Source organism: Octopus sinensis, linkage group LG27, assembly GCF_006345805.1.
Source record: "Octopus sinensis linkage group LG27, ASM634580v1, whole genome shotgun sequence".
Taxonomy (NCBI): Eukaryota; Metazoa; Mollusca; class Cephalopoda; order Octopoda; family Octopodidae; genus Octopus; species Octopus sinensis.
Window position 1 is genome coordinate 5,949,273 of NC_043023.1, and position 12,506 is coordinate 5,961,778.

The 12,506-nt window shown below is 41.7% G+C and overlaps 2 protein-coding genes across 2 annotated transcripts in view; both read right to left on the reverse strand.

Annotated features, from left to right (window-relative positions):
* LOC115225486 (neuroglian-like) overlaps nucleotides 1–10,007 on the reverse strand; it is a 32,651-nt gene extending 22,644 nt beyond the window's left edge. The window contains exons 1-5 of the mRNA XM_029796441.2: nucleotides 9,953–10,007; nucleotides 7,978–8,083; nucleotides 6,354–6,724; nucleotides 5,261–5,389; nucleotides 3,632–3,734 (exon numbers count right to left, since the gene is read on the reverse strand). Coding sequence (XP_029652301.2) covers nucleotides 3,632–3,734; nucleotides 5,261–5,389; nucleotides 6,354–6,724; nucleotides 7,978–8,083; nucleotides 9,953–10,007 — 764 coding nt within the window. The remainder of the gene's footprint in view (nucleotides 1–3,631; nucleotides 3,735–5,260; nucleotides 5,390–6,353; nucleotides 6,725–7,977; nucleotides 8,084–9,952) is intronic.
* Nucleotides 10,008–10,021: 14 nt separating this feature from the next.
* The window catches only part of LOC115225490 (neurofascin-like), a 498,646-nt gene continuing 496,161 nt past the window's right edge, over nucleotides 10,022–12,506 (reverse strand). Inside the window, exon 18 of the mRNA XM_036514376.1 lies at nucleotides 10,022–10,236. Within this exon, the coding sequence (XP_036370269.1) occupies nucleotides 10,037–10,236 (200 nt within the window). The 3' untranslated portion in view covers nucleotides 10,022–10,036. The remainder of the gene's footprint in view (nucleotides 10,237–12,506) is intronic.

The window sequence follows — 12,506 nt, forward strand, 5'->3', positions numbered from 1 at the left end:
TGGGGTAGAAGACAACTGGACGCTTCTGAGGGACAACCTGCTGAAAGCCACTGACCAGATCTGTGGCTGGTGCAAAGTCCCCTCAAGACCCAAAATAACGTGGTGGTGGAACAATACCGTTGACAGGGCTATTAGACAAAAGAAACAGGCTTGGAAGGACTGGAAGAATGGTGGTAGCAGGGAAGTGTATCAGACTGCCAGAAGGGAAGCTAGGAGGCAGGTGTATTTAGCCAGAGGGGAAGCAGATAAGAAAAAAATTTGCCAATGTTCTGAGCCGTGAGGATGAAAGACTTGAGGTATTTCGTGTTGCAAGACAGTGTGTGAGAGAGAATCGTGACGTGGTAGGTGAGAAATGTGTTCGCAAGGATGACGGTTCACTTGCGCTAAATGAGGATACAAAGAGAGAGGTATGGAGACGCCACTATGAAAGGTTGCTGAATGAGGAAAATGAATGGGATAAAGAGAGTCTGCCGAATGTCGACCCAACAGAGGGACCAGCAATCCAAGTTGACAGTTCCTTAGTAGTTAAGGCAATTAGAAGCATGAAAACAGCGAAAGCCCCAGGCCCATCAGGAATTACTGCAGAGATGCTCAAAATATCTGGTAGTGTCGGCTATAGCCTAGTCACCCGTATAGTTAACCAGGTGATACACAAAGGAGTCATACCCAATGACTGGTGTAGCAGCATAATAGTCAACTGCTACAAAGATAAAGGTGACGCCTTAGATACAAATAACTACAGGGGTATCAAGCTGCTGGATCAGGTAATGAAGGTTACAGAGAGGGTTATAGCCCAACTAATTAGAGAGAGAGTTAGCTTAGATCAGATGCAGTTTGGGTTCGTGCCAGGGAAAAGTACTACTGATGCTATATGCCTGGTAAGACAGCTGCAGGAGAAATACCTAGCCAAAGATAAGCCCCTGTACCTGGCTTTTGTTGACATGGAGAAAGCCTTCGACAGAGTCCCCCGATCTCTTATCTGGTGGTCAATGAGGAAACTAGGGATAGATGAATGGTTAGTGAGAGCTGTACAAGCCATGTACAGAGACGCTGCTAGTAAGATGAGGGTGGGCATCGAGTACAGTGAAGAATTCAGGGTAGAGGTTGGGGTCCACCAAGGTTCAGTCCTCAGTCCCCTCCTATTTATCATAGTCCTCCAAGCAATAACGGAGGAATTCAAGACAGGATGCCCCTGGGAGCTCCTCTATACTGATGACCTTGTTCTAATTGCTGAGTCACTATCAGAACTGGAGGAGAAGTTTCAGGTGTGGAAACAAGGATTAGAATCGAAGGGCCTTAGAATCAACCTAGCCAAAACCAAAGTCCTAATAAGTAGGAAGGTAGACCAATCACGAACGACTTCAGGTAGATGGCCCTGCTCAATCTATAAAAAAGGTGTAGGTAGAAACTCTATAAGGTGCACCAAGTGTAAGCTATGGACACATAAGAGGTGCAGCAATGTCAAAGGAAGGCTAACTAGGAAAATAGTTTTTGTCTGTGGCAGATGCTCAGGAGCAATAAACACTGGAAATGTGCAGAGACCAACTTCTACCACATTCCTGGGAGAAAAACTAGAAGTAGTTGATAGCTTCCGCTACCTAGGTGACCAAGTCAGTAGCGGGGGTGGGTGTGCTGAAAGTGTAACTGCTAGAGTAAGAATAGCCTGGGCAAAGTTTAGAGAGCTCTTACCCCTGCTGGTGACAAAAGGCCTCTCGCTCAGAGTAAAAGGCAAACTGTATGATGCATGTGTACATACAGCCATGCTACATGGTAGTGAAACATGGGCCGTGACTGCTGAGGATATGCGTAAGCTCGCAAGAAATGAAGCCAGTATGCTCCGATGGATGTGTAATGTCAGTGTTCATAATCGACAGAGTGTAAGTACCTTGAGAGAAAAGTTGGACCTAAGAAGCATCAGTTGTGGTGTGCAAGAGAGACGTTTGCACTGGTATGGTCATGTGGCGAGAATGGCTGAAGATAGTTGTGTGCAAAAGTGCTACACCCTAGCAGTTGAGGGAACCTGTGGAAGAGGTAGACCCAGGAAAACCTGGGACGAGGTGGTGAAGCACGACCTTCGTACTTTAGGTCTCACCAAGGAAATGACTAGAGACCGAGACCTATGGAAGTATGCTGTGTGTTAGAAGACCCGGCAAGACTAGTGAGACCATAACCCGTGGCCTCTACCTGGTATGTAGCCAGTCGACTTATACATACCTTTCCTTCTTGGGACACAAAACTCCACTTGTGAAGACCCGTTGAGGCAAGTGAAAATCAAAATCAAACCAAATCAAATCAGATATCAGAAAGCAGAACCAAAATCGAAGTCGATCAACATCAATGGAAATTGCGGCTGTGATACCAGTGCCGGTGACAAGTAAGCGAACCATCCGATCGTGGCTGTTGCCAGCGTCGCCCCGACTGGCCTCCGTGCCGGTGACACGTAAAAAGCGCCATCCATTAATGGCCGTTGCCAGGCGTGCCTGGCCCCCGTGCCGGTGGCACATAAAAGCAACATCCATTCGTGGCCGTTTGCCAGCTCCGTCTGGCTCCTGTGCGGGTGGCACGTAAAAAGCACCCACTACACTCGCGGAGTGGTTGGCGTTAGGAAGGGCATCCGGCCATAGAAACACTGCCAGACCAGACTGGGCCTGATGCAGCCTTCTGGCTTCACAGACCCCAGTTGAACCGTCCAAACCCATGCTAGCATGGAAAGAGGACGCTAAATGATGATGATGATATATATATATATATATATACACGACGGGCTTCTTTCAGCTTCTGTCTACCAAATCCACTCAAGGCTTTGGTTGACCTGAGGCTATAGTAGAAGACACCTGCTCAAAGCATCATGCAGTGGGACTGAACCTTGAACCATGTGGTTAGTAAGCAAGCTTCTTACCACACAGCAACTCCTGTGCCTATGACTGGTGAATATAGAAAGGTAAGCATTACATAAAAGGAAAGTAATTATGATGATGATGATGATGATGTTGTTTAGCCCTAGGTCAGGCTCGCTGGAGCAGATCTATGATCAAAGACATTCTATCCGTGACCATCCTGTTTGGTTCTATGCACTGTAAATGCAGGATGATAGTATCCAAAGTGATCTTCTCTAAGAAGTTTGAATGTGGTTTGAGGGATATTTGGCTGCCATTTCTAGTAGAGTAAGCAATCACATAGAAGCTTGGTTGTTTACCAATTGTGACGGCAGCAATGTTGGTGTTGGTGGTGTATGGATGGTGTCGATGCTGGTATGGCTTGTGGTGGTAGTAGCAGTGATTGGGGTAATGGTAGGGATGGTGGTGGTGGTGTTGATAGTGGTGGTGGTAGTGGTGGTGATTATGGTTGTGGTGTAGGCGTCGATAGTGTTGGTGGTAGTAATGGTGGCGTCGATAGTGTTGGTGGTAGTGGTGATTGTGGTAATGGTAGTGATGGTGGTGGTGGTGGTAGTGATTGTGGCAATGGTAGTGATGGTGGTGGTGTCGATAATGGTGATGGTGACGTCAATGGTGTTGGTGGTGGTGATAGTGGTGGTGGTGTCGGTGGTAGTATTGGTGGTGGTGGTGGTTAAAGAATGCTGGTGATGGCGGAGGTCCACAGGACCAAGGAAATGAGGCAGAATTGAACTCACTGTCCACCGAATATACACTGCAACTTCACTGTGTCTCCTTTAAGAAAGAGCCCCTTATTAGGGGCAACATTGATTAGATGAGGCTGGTGATTTTCAGGTGGCACTGAAAGTAGACAAAAGACAAGGAACTTCTATATCATCATCATCATCATCATCATTTAACATATTTATTCCCACTTAATCGACCCCAGGTCTTATTCTTTGTAAGCCTAGTACTTATTCTATTGGTCTCTTTTGCCGAACCGCTAAGTTACGGGGATGGAAACACACCAGCATTGGTTGTCAGGTGATGTTGGGGAGACAACACAGACACATACACACACACACACACACACACACACACACATATATATATATATATATATATACATAAACATATACATGACGGGTTTCTTTCAGTTTCCATCTACCAAATCCACTCACAAGGCTTTGGTTGGCCTGAGGCTATAGTAGAAGACACTTGCCCAAGATGCTGTGCAATGGAATTGAACCCGGAACCCTGTGGTTGGTAAGCAAGCTACTTACCACAGCCACTCCTACAATTAATTTAGAACAATGTGACTAAATAAGCATTACGTTTGACAGAATAACTTGAATGCTAAAGGTTTACTGTTATAAACCCTTCTACTCTTTTACTTGTTTCAGTCATTTGACTGTGGCCATGCTGGAGCACTCCCTTTAGTCGAGCACATCGACCCCAGGACTTATTCTTTGTAAGCCTAGTACTTATTCTATCGGACTCTTTTGCCGAACTGCTAAGTTATGGGGACGTAACTTAGCAGCTGTCAAGCGATGTTGGGGGGACAAACACAGACACACACACACACACACACACACATATATATATATATATACATATGACGGGCTTCTTTCAGTTTCCATCTACCAAATGCACTCACAAGGTTTTGGCCGGCCTGAGGCTATAGTAGAAGACACTTGCCCAAGGTGTCACACAGTGAGACTGAACCCGGAACCATGTGGTTGGTAAGCAAGCTACTTACCACAAAGCCACTCCTGCGCCTAAGCTATCTCATAGCTTTGAAATTTTAATGATGTGATTGTTTACTTTAGAATGACATTATAGGGTAGGTGTGACAGGCAGGATCTGGCATACAAGAAGAAAAATATATATTTCTTTACTACCCACAAGGGGCTAAACACAGAGGAGACAAACGGATTAAGTCAACTACATCGACCCCAGTGCATAATTGGTACTAAATTTATTGACCCCAAAAAGATGAAAGGCAAAGTCGACCTTGGCAGAATTTAAACTCAGAATATAAAGACAGATGAAATACCTATTTCTTTACTACCCACAAGTGGCTAGACATAGAGGGGACAAACAAGGACAGACAAACGGATTAAGTCAATTACATCGATTCCAGTGCGTAATTGGTACTTAATTTATCGACCCCGAAAGGATGAAAGGCAAAGTCGACCTCGGTGGAATTTAAACTCAGAACATAACGGCAGACGAAATATGGCTAAGCATTTCGCCCGGCGTGCTAATGTTTCTGCCAGCTTGCCACCTTATACAAGAAGAAAAATATATTGGCCAGATATGGTCAGTGTAAATGCAAAGGGGCTAATCTATAAACCCTTTTAATTGCAAATGAAAGAAAAACTCACTTGGTATAGCTTTCAAATAAAACGGTTTGCCCCGTGTGGTTTCTCGGTTAAACTTGTTGGTAACCACGCAGACATAGGCAGCGTCTCTGTAGGAGTCTTCTTCTAATACATTAGTAAAGATGAGGTTGGCTGAAAAAGAAAGAGAAAGAGAGAGAGGTGTAGAGAGAGGAATTTTGTGTATATTTCTGAGTGATGAGTTGTGTGGTAAGAAGCTTGTACCCCAACCACATGATTCCTGGTTCAGTCCCACTGCATGGCATCTTGGGCAAGTGTCTTCTACTGGCTGTGTGGTAAGTAGCTTGCTTACCAACCACATGGTTCTGGGTTCAGTCCCACTGCATGGCATCTTGGGCAAGTGTCGTCTGCTATAGCCCCGGGCTGACCAAAGCCTTGTGAGTGGATTTGGTAGATGGAAACTGAAAGAAGCCTGTCGTATGTATATATATATATATATATGTATGTGTGTGTATGTGTTTGTGTGTCTGTGTTTGTCCCCCTAGCATTGCTTGACAACTGATGCTGGTGTGTTTATGTCCCCGTCACTTAGCGGTTCGGCAAAACAGACCGATAGAATAAGTACTTACAAAGAATAAGTCCCGGGGTCGATTTGCTCAACTAAAGGCAGTGCTCCAGCATGGCCACAGTCAAATGACTGAAACATGTAAGAGAGTAAAAGAGTATAGATTCAGATCAACCAAAGCCTTGTGAGTGGATTTGGTAGATGGAAACTGAAAGAAGCCTGTTGTACATATTGTGTGTGTATGCGTGTGTGTGTGTGTGCACACATGCTCGCACATGTGCATTTTTGTGTGTGTTTGTCCCACCACTACTGAGTGACAACCAGTGTTGGTGTGTTTATGTCCCCGTTACTTAACAGTTGCAACGTCACAGGGGCCAAGCTGTATCGGCCCCTTTGCCTTTCCCTTGGATAGTAGAAGACACTTGCCCAAGGTGCCAGACTGTGAGACTGAACCCGGAACTATGTGGTTCATAAGCAAGCAACTTACCACACAGCCACTCCTATGCCTATACACAGAAAAAAAAGATAAAACAGTATTAGTAGTGGTGGCCATGGTGAGAAGGCTATACTAACCTTGGTGGTCCATTAGGATTCGTTCAGTGAAGTCAAAGGCCTTGAATGATCCATCTTTGTGTTTCAACACCCACGTCACGTTGGCCTCAGGGTAACTGATTGGCTTGTTACAAGGGAGGACGAGAGATGCCCCTGGTAACACAGTGATGGTCTCTGGTTCCTGATTGGTGTACGGCATCAGGAAGGCAAGCCGTAGCTCAACGATGCCTGACATGGCCACCCCATAAGAGTTGTTTGCAAAACATTGATACATGCCAGCATCTTTTTTTCTGGGTCGCTTGAACACAAGTGTTCCCTCGTTTGGTACTGTGGAGATAAAGTCATCACTGCCAGCCACATTGAAGTCCCGTTTGTCCTTTTTCCAGGTGTACCTGGTTGTAGAAGAGAAGGAAAAAGATGAAGACGAAGGAGATGGGGATAGAGGGTGGGTGAGTTTTTGAGTATGGATGTAGATATAAATGAAGTGATAATGGGTGGAAATTGAGGAAAGTAGAAAGGAGGACAGGGGTCTGTGTGTGTGGGTGTTTGTGTGTATTTGTGTGAGTGTGTGTAAGAGAAAGAGAGCAAGAGATACAGACGAACAGAAAGACAGAGAAACTGAATAGTGAGTTTAAAAACAATGTGGAGAGATAAAAAGTAGACATACACACACATATGCATGTGCGCATGCACCCCCCAAACATACAACCATACACACACTTTTCTAGGATTTTCCATGATATTACATGTGGATTTCTGTCATCTTTCAGCTGCCATACATGGCTGGTTAATGAAGTAGTGTATCTCATTCCCGGTATCCTGAAAGAAGATCTGTGGTTGGAGCAGTGTTACCGGAGCATCCAATATAATCTATACTAGCAGTATCACCCGGTGTTGCTCGGGTTTGTAAGTGAAATAACTATAAAGCATTTTTAGAGAGTTATAGCCAAAAAATTATCACCCGGCGTTGCTCGGGTTTGTAAGGGAAATAACTATAAAGCATTTTTAGAGAGTTATAGCCAAAAAATTTTTGAGAGTTAAAAAGGTCGAGTTGCGTCCCCTAGACCATCTGTGGTTTGTGTTTCTGATTGTCGACCCCATGTCAAATTCATCGATCTTTTTCAGAACTGGGGGAACTTTTCAAAATTTTCGCTGTGTTAGTTTTGAATTATGACATTGGGCTATGTGTGTGTCAAGTTTCATCAGAATCGGTTGAAAGCCGTGGTCAGGGTGAGGATACAACCTAACAGACACACAGACACGCACACAGACAAACTGCCGTTTATATATAGAGAGATATACATATTTATATATGCATGTATTAATAATTAAGAGTGCTAAAAGCAGCACCAGCATGCTAAAAATAGCAGTCAGAACACGACCACAACCCTAAATCTTCACAGATTTATATTAATTAACTTGGGGGAATGAGTAAAAATTCTAAACCCCTGTACCAAAAACGAAAAGAATCTTAAATTGAAAAACCAGACAACCACTTTTCTTAACACCCATCCCCACTACACCATCTTCACTACACGACTACATTATCTCCACACCACATGGCCACCACTTCTGCTCTACTGCCATCAGAACCACATGATTGCACCACCACTACTACTACTACTACACAAACAATAATACATACGTTGGTTGTGGTTCACCACTGGCCTTGCATGGAAGTACCGCAGTCTGAAATTCTTTAAACAGTACCTGGGTAGGTGGGTTGATTAATATCACAGGTGGCTGGGTACCTGTAACAGAAAGAGGAGAGCATCACTGTCATAAACATACATAAAATCAACATCCTCGTCCATGTTCCATGCTTGTATGGATTGGACAGAGTTTACGGAGGTAGATTTTTTTAGAATATACTAGCAGTATCGCCCGGCGTTGCTCAGGTTTGTAAGGGAAATAACTATATAAGCATTTTTAGAGAGTTATAGCCAAAAAATAGCAAAAAAATGGAAAAAAAAAATTATGGTAATTTTTTTTAAATCGTTGACTCATCGTAGACATTTTTAGAGAGTTACTTCCCTTATATAATAGCGAAAAAATACATTAAAATGGAAAAAAATGATGGTAAAATTTTTTTTAAATCGTTGACTCATCGTAGACATTTTTAGAGAGTTACTTCCCTTATATAATAGCGAAAAAATACATTAAAATGGAAAAAAATGATGGTAAAATTTTTTTTAAATCGTAGACGCGTGCTAATACCCAGAAGGGCTCGTTATGAATCACGACTATATATGTGAGGCAAAAAAAGATGGCAGTTTAGGAGATACATAGTTTGATTTCTTGCTAAAATGCATCTCTTAAAATATATGCAACCAGGTATTGCCAAGAAGGCAGGAGTAGGGGGTTGAGATTGCAGTGACTGGTGAAAATCTGGGTATAAAGATGGGGTGGGGGGAAAGTAGCGATACACACACACACACACACACACACACACACAAACACACACAAACACACACACACACACATATAAACAATTGCAGCGTGGAAAGTGTTTATAAACCTTTTAAGAAACACACAAAAACCGTTAGATTCACTTCAACATTTAAATTTAATTTGGAAAAATATTTTCGTCGCTTTGAGACGACAAAACTTCGTGCTGCATCTCTTAAATAGCTTATAAACACCTTCCACGGTGCAATTGTTTTCGTTTCAGCACACAATCTCAGATCAAGTCACTCGCTATGCAAGTACATCTCCGTAAATATATACATATATTCTGTCATCCGAACGTGGCCGTAGCCAGCACCGCATCGACTGGCCTCCGTGCTGGTGGCATGTAACAAACACCATCTGATCATGGCCGTTGCCAGCCTCGCCTGGCCTCTATGCTGGTGGCACATAAAAAGCACCATCCGAGTGTGGCCGTTCGCCAGCCTCGTCTGGCACCTGTGTTGGTGGTACATAAAAAGCACCCACTACACTCACAGAGTGGTTGGCGTTAGGAAGGGCATCCAGGTGTAGAAACACTGCAAGATCTGACTGGCCTGGTGCAGCCTTCGGGCTTCCTAGAACCCAGTTGAACCGTCCAACCCATGCTAGCATGGAAAGCAGACGTTAACTGATGATGATGATGATGATGATGATGATATAAAACCACGTGTGTATCGTTGGCCATTTTCTTTCTCAATCTTCCCTTCTTTGGACTTTCCTTTTTCTATATTTTGATGAAGAGCTCTGCTCGAAACGTTAAATCCTCCTTCTTTCTTTCCTTTCCTGAGCATCCAATAACACTATACTTGTTCCACATCCTCACATTGTTGTGTTTTCTCTTTATGTTTTCATGTTTGGATTAACTATATATATATATATATATATATATATATATATATATATATATATATATATATATATGACAACCTGTTTTCAGTTTATGTCTACCACATCCACTCACATGTCCCTAGTAGACTTGTGGGTGGATTTGTATAGCAGAAGACACTTGCCAAAGATGCAATGCAGTGGGACTGAACCAGGCACCGTGTGGTTGGGAAGCAAGATTCTTACCTGTAAGTTAAAATTCAATCTTGGGTACTCAAAGATAGGTGGTCACCACCTCTGAGGAGTTGGGAACAACAAACACATACAAACATACAAAATAAACTTACCTTTAACAGAGAGAAATGCTGATGCATTGACACTATCCAATCCATCTGTGACCATGCATGTGTAACGGCCAACATCCTTTCTGGTCACACTCTGATGGTCAGTGAATTGTTCTGGGAGTTTAGGCTTATTCTGTCATCGATGGCTATAGCCTTGCCATCCTTCCACCAAATGGTTCGTAAGTCATCTTCCTGCATGGTATCACTTGTGGCAGCACATGTGAATATTGCCTCCGCTCCTTTGCTCACCTCCAAATCAGATGGATAACGTTCCATTCTTATCATCTCTGAAATGATACAAGGATTTCATCTATGTATATATAATATATGATATATCAATCTAATACGCAAACTGAAAAAGCTACCAATAGTTTCATGTTTTTGTGATACTTGAATTAGGTATATTTATAAAATACACCATGTATCTCCAAGCAATCTTCCAGGCTCTCTTAATTTGTTAAGATATATTTTAAAAACTAGGATGCAAATTTCACTCCTAAACCATTTACCATTTATGTCTGTTGGGTTATTAAAGGACCAGAGGAAATGTAAGGCAAAAAAAAAACAATTGCAGTTTAGGAGATATGTAGTTTGATTTCTTGCTAAAATGCATCTCTTAAAATATATGCAGCCAGGTATTGCCAAGAAGGTAGGAGTAGGGAGTGGAGATTGCAGTGACTGGTGAAAATCTGGGTATATATGACCACGTGTGTATCGTTGGCCATTTTCTTTCTCCGTCTTCCCTTCTTTGGACCTTTCCTTTTACTATGTTTTTGACAAAGAGCTCTGCTCGAAACGTTAAATCCTCCTTCTTTCTTTCCTTTCCTGAGCATCCAATAACACTATACTTGTTCCACATCCTAACGTTGTTGTGTTTTCTCTTTGTTCATGTTTGGATTAACTATATATATATATATATATATAACGGGAAGCTTTATGAAAATAAACAAAAGACGAAGGCAGGTGGAAAACAAACGAACAATTGTATTAGTATGGCGCTCAGGAATATAAATAAAACAAGTCTTTAACGTTTCGAGCCTACGCTCTTCAACAGAAAGATACACAGAGAGAGAAAAACACAGAAAGAAGGAGAGAAAAAAATGCGTGCAGTAGCTAACGAATCAACATGGCGATCTGATTTCGGCCAGAGGTCAAAGATCAAACATGAGATGCGAGAGCGAAATAAGGGGAGATAATAGGGTTGATAAATGGGTTGAGGGACCAGCTAAAAGTGCGTGGGAGGGGTCTGGATGTGTGTATGTATAGGGTTGGTGTATGTATTAGTATGTATAAGGGTGTGTGTGTGTGTGTGTGTGTGTGTGTGTGTATGAGAGAGTATTAGTGCGTAAGATTGGTCTGGACATGCGTATGTATGGGAAATATAAATTTAGAAAAAATCCACCTTTTATCAATTCAAAATGAACGATTAAATTACAGCATCTAGAAAATTAAATATAATATTAAAATTAAAATAACAATAATATACCAATGATTAAGTAAATTGCAAAATAATAATAAAAATGAATATATTTGGTAAATTTCTAAATTTCATATTTCTAAATTGAATTTTTCCCTGTAAGTTAGGAATATTATTCCCTCAAATAATAATAATTATTATTATTATATATATATATATATATATATATAATTTCTTAGATACAAGCAGTATCGCCCGGCGATGCTCGGGTTTGTAAGGGAAATAACTATATAAGCATTTTTAGAGAGTTACTTCTCTTATATAACCCGAGCAAAAATTAAAAATGCGGAAAAATGATGGTAAATTTTTTTTTAAATCGTAGACTCATTGTAGATGCGCGCTAATACCCAGAAGGGCTTGATATGAATGACGAACATAAGATACCCGCTTTTGGTTAAACTGGACCGCAAAATGTGGGAGTAGTTAGGAATCTAAATCGGAAGAGACAGAGTCTCACACACACAACTTCAAATTTATATATAATGATATTTTAAAAACTAGGATGCAAATTTCACTCCTAAACCATTTACCATTTATGTCTGTTGGGTTATTAAAGGACCAGTTTCATAGACTGTGTATATAATAGTTAAAATTGAATCCAGGGGACACAGGCATTGGTGAGGAAAACAAGAATAATAATGACAGGATGTAGGATGCACCACCCAAAATCTGACATAGAAGGGCTGTATATATAATGTATAGAAGGTGGTAGAGGCCTTATACGGCTGGAAAACTATTATAAAATAACCACCATAGGACTGCAAAAATACCTACTTCAGAAGCAAAGAAAACTAATACAAACAGCCACAAAACACGAGCAAAACAAAAAACTGTTTTCAGTATTTAAGGAAGCTGACAAGTACAAACAAGAAGTCATACTACCTAACAAATATGAAGAAGAAGGAGAAGAAACAACAAAAGCTATAAAACAAATGAAATCCAAACTAGAACAGCAACGGACTATGATAAAACGATGGCAAAAGAAAGCTCCTTCATGACTAATACTGGGCTAAACTAAATGCAAAAGAAATAGACAGAGAAAAATTCCAGCAATGGTTGAGAAGCTCAGGACTTAAAGCA